At 46.0% G+C, this 2,500-nt stretch overlaps 1 protein-coding gene across 1 annotated transcript in view; it reads left to right on the forward strand.

Annotated features, from left to right (window-relative positions):
- Positions 1-349: 349 nt before the first annotated feature.
- CLSTN3 (calsyntenin 3) overlaps positions 350-2,500 on the forward strand; it is a gene marked incomplete at its 5' end in the record, with an annotated part of 11,836 nt that continues 9,685 nt past the window's right edge. Inside the window, 4 exon segments of the mRNA XM_029084911.1 lie at positions 350-545; positions 1,074-1,282; positions 1,590-1,739; positions 2,389-2,500. The exon segment at positions 2,389-2,500 is cut by the window's right edge and continues 74 nt beyond it. Coding sequence (XP_028940744.1) covers positions 350-545; positions 1,074-1,282; positions 1,590-1,739; positions 2,389-2,500 — 667 coding nt within the window.

Below are 2,500 nucleotides of genomic sequence, written 5' to 3' on the forward strand. Positions count from 1 at the left end.
GGCTCATGTTGAGTTTTTGCCTCCCTGAGAGATGCAGAGGAGAAATAGTACAGTGGTTGTGTGGCACTAATAAATCTAGCTTGAGCCTCGTAACCTCTAATCTTTCTTGATGCTGGTCAAGACTCCTGACCATGGGAGCAGTCTCCAGTAGAGGGCAATCCACACCATTAATGGCTGTGAGAGGTGGCAGGAGGAACCAAAAATTGCTGGAAATGAGAAGGGATAATAAGGGAGAAAGGAGAGTATAGTTAGAAAGGAAGGAAATATGGGAGAGGGAAGCAAGGGGGCATAATGTGCTCTCCTCAGTCCTATTCTTTCTCCCCTTCCTCTCTGCCTTTGTGGGTACCAGGTGAAATCTGTGGCTTCAGGATCCATGGGGCAGGAGTACCTTTTGAAGCTGTGATCCTGGACAAAGCTACAGGTGAGGGGCTGATACGGGCCAAGGAGCCAGTGGATTGTGAAGCACATAAGGAGCACACATTCACCATCCAGGCTTATGACTGTGGAGAGGGACCTGATGGAGCAAATACCAAGAAATCACACAAGTAAGTCCATGCATTCATTGCTGCGTGTTACAAAATGCAGTCTCTCACAGGAACACAAATTCAAATTGCTGTGGAAATGCTTCCTTTAGCCAGAAGTATTTTTCTCTAGCCTAGGTGCTATCACTCAACATCTTAGTAAGACCCAATGAGAAATATTCACTGACTGAGTCACATGAATGAATACACTAGAAATGACACCTAAATAGACACACTGCCTGACAGCTGTGTCTAAGGTGGTGTTTCATGTTGCTGCCTATAGGCAGGAGGTCCAGATTACATTATTTTGCTCTTTCTCTGGGTGGGAAACCATTGTCCAGGTTCCTATTTGCCAGCATTGCTGTGTTGAAACCAAGGTCTCTTTCCTTGTCCTTGCTTTTGATGGCTGGAAATCAGACTGGTGCACTTTAGCAAAGTGACTTACACTGAAATTTAGGTGGTGTATTGATATGCAAACATATAAAATATAGTCAATTTATTAATTTATGGCTCCTAACCAGCTGATCAGTTATTGGTGTCTCTCTGCATCAGGGCCACAGTGCACGTTCGAGTCAACGATGTGAATGAGTTTGCTCCTGTCTTTGTGGAGAAGTTATATCGTGTGGCAGTGACTGAGGGAAAGCTGTACGACCGCATCTTGCGGGTGGAGGCCATTGATGGAGACTGCTCGCCACAGTACAGCCAGATCTGCTACTATGAGATCCTGACCCCCAATATCCCCTTTCTGATTGACAATGACGGTAAGAATCCACATCTACCATGAGCACATCACTCCCCTTTCCTGCCATGCTTCCTCTCTGCTGGTCCCATTTGCTGGCAGAGCTGTGCTATATGAATTTTCTAGCACTGCTTTCTCTCTCCTGGTGCAGAGAGGCAGCAGCCATTTTGTGGGATGCTACAGCTTGTTATGGAGCGGCACTGTGTGGGGGGACTCACCCCCTTTTTCCTTGTTTTTGTAGGTGATCCAAAGTAGAGTGGTTTCTAGAAGGAACATCTTTTGAAGAAACTGTCTTTCCTTTCCCTTGATCTCTTTGTTTTGCTGACCAGGGAACATCGAGAACACGGAGAAGCTGCAGTACAGTGGAGATCGTATCTACAAATTCACGGTGACAGCCTATGACTGTGGAAAGAAGCGGGCTTCTGATGATGCTGAAGTGGAAATCCAGGTGAAACCCACCTGCAAGCCCAGCTGGCAGGGTATGAAACCTTCAAACACAGTTATGTCTTCTCTTTGCTTTTGCTGAACTACTACTCAGTCCTACTCATTGGAAATAATTGTATCTACATGTATAAATTTGTATGCACGTATATATGGCTCAGTTCTGGCACCAACCCATCACTCCCATCTAAGGGGCTGCAGCAGACATCTAAGTCTATTCCAAAGCCACTGGAAGGCAATTCTAACATTGGAAAATAATTCTTTGGATTATGTGATCTACTGCGTATTTGGTAAGGCTCATAGACTGTATTCAATGTAGATTGTTTTGGGGGCTGTTCGTCTTGAGGATCTTTGGCTTTTCTAGAGGTGCTGTGTGCCTACAGCTTCACCCCAGTCAGTAGAATTAAGGGGAAATCAACACAGCTCTGCCTGATGAGAGAGGCTGACAGTCCAAGGAGTGATGCTACGTTGGTACTGGTTGTAGAAGATTAGAGTTTGGACTCTATGCTTCTAGGAAATCTTCCCTTGCACTGATGCCAGCTGCATAAAGTTGTCTTTTCAATGTGGAAAGGCTCAAAATTCTCTGTTTCTGGGCTACTCTATAGATGCCATTTGTATGTGTGCCAAATGTTCTGGCTTTGGGTCCTTGGCATGACCTAACTCCTCTCTTTCACTCCTCTTCATTAGGCTGGAACAAGAGGATCGAGTACACCCCAGGTGCTGGCAGCCTCGCGCTCTTCCCCAGCATTCACCTGGAGACCTGTGATGAGCCCCTCTGGAACATCCAGGCCACTGTAGA

The sequence above is a fragment of the Antrostomus carolinensis genome, unplaced genomic scaffold (genome assembly GCF_000700745.2).
Source record: "Antrostomus carolinensis isolate BGI_N321 unplaced genomic scaffold, ASM70074v2 scaffold29945, whole genome shotgun sequence".
Classification (NCBI taxonomy): domain Eukaryota; kingdom Metazoa; phylum Chordata; class Aves; order Caprimulgiformes; family Caprimulgidae; genus Antrostomus; species Antrostomus carolinensis.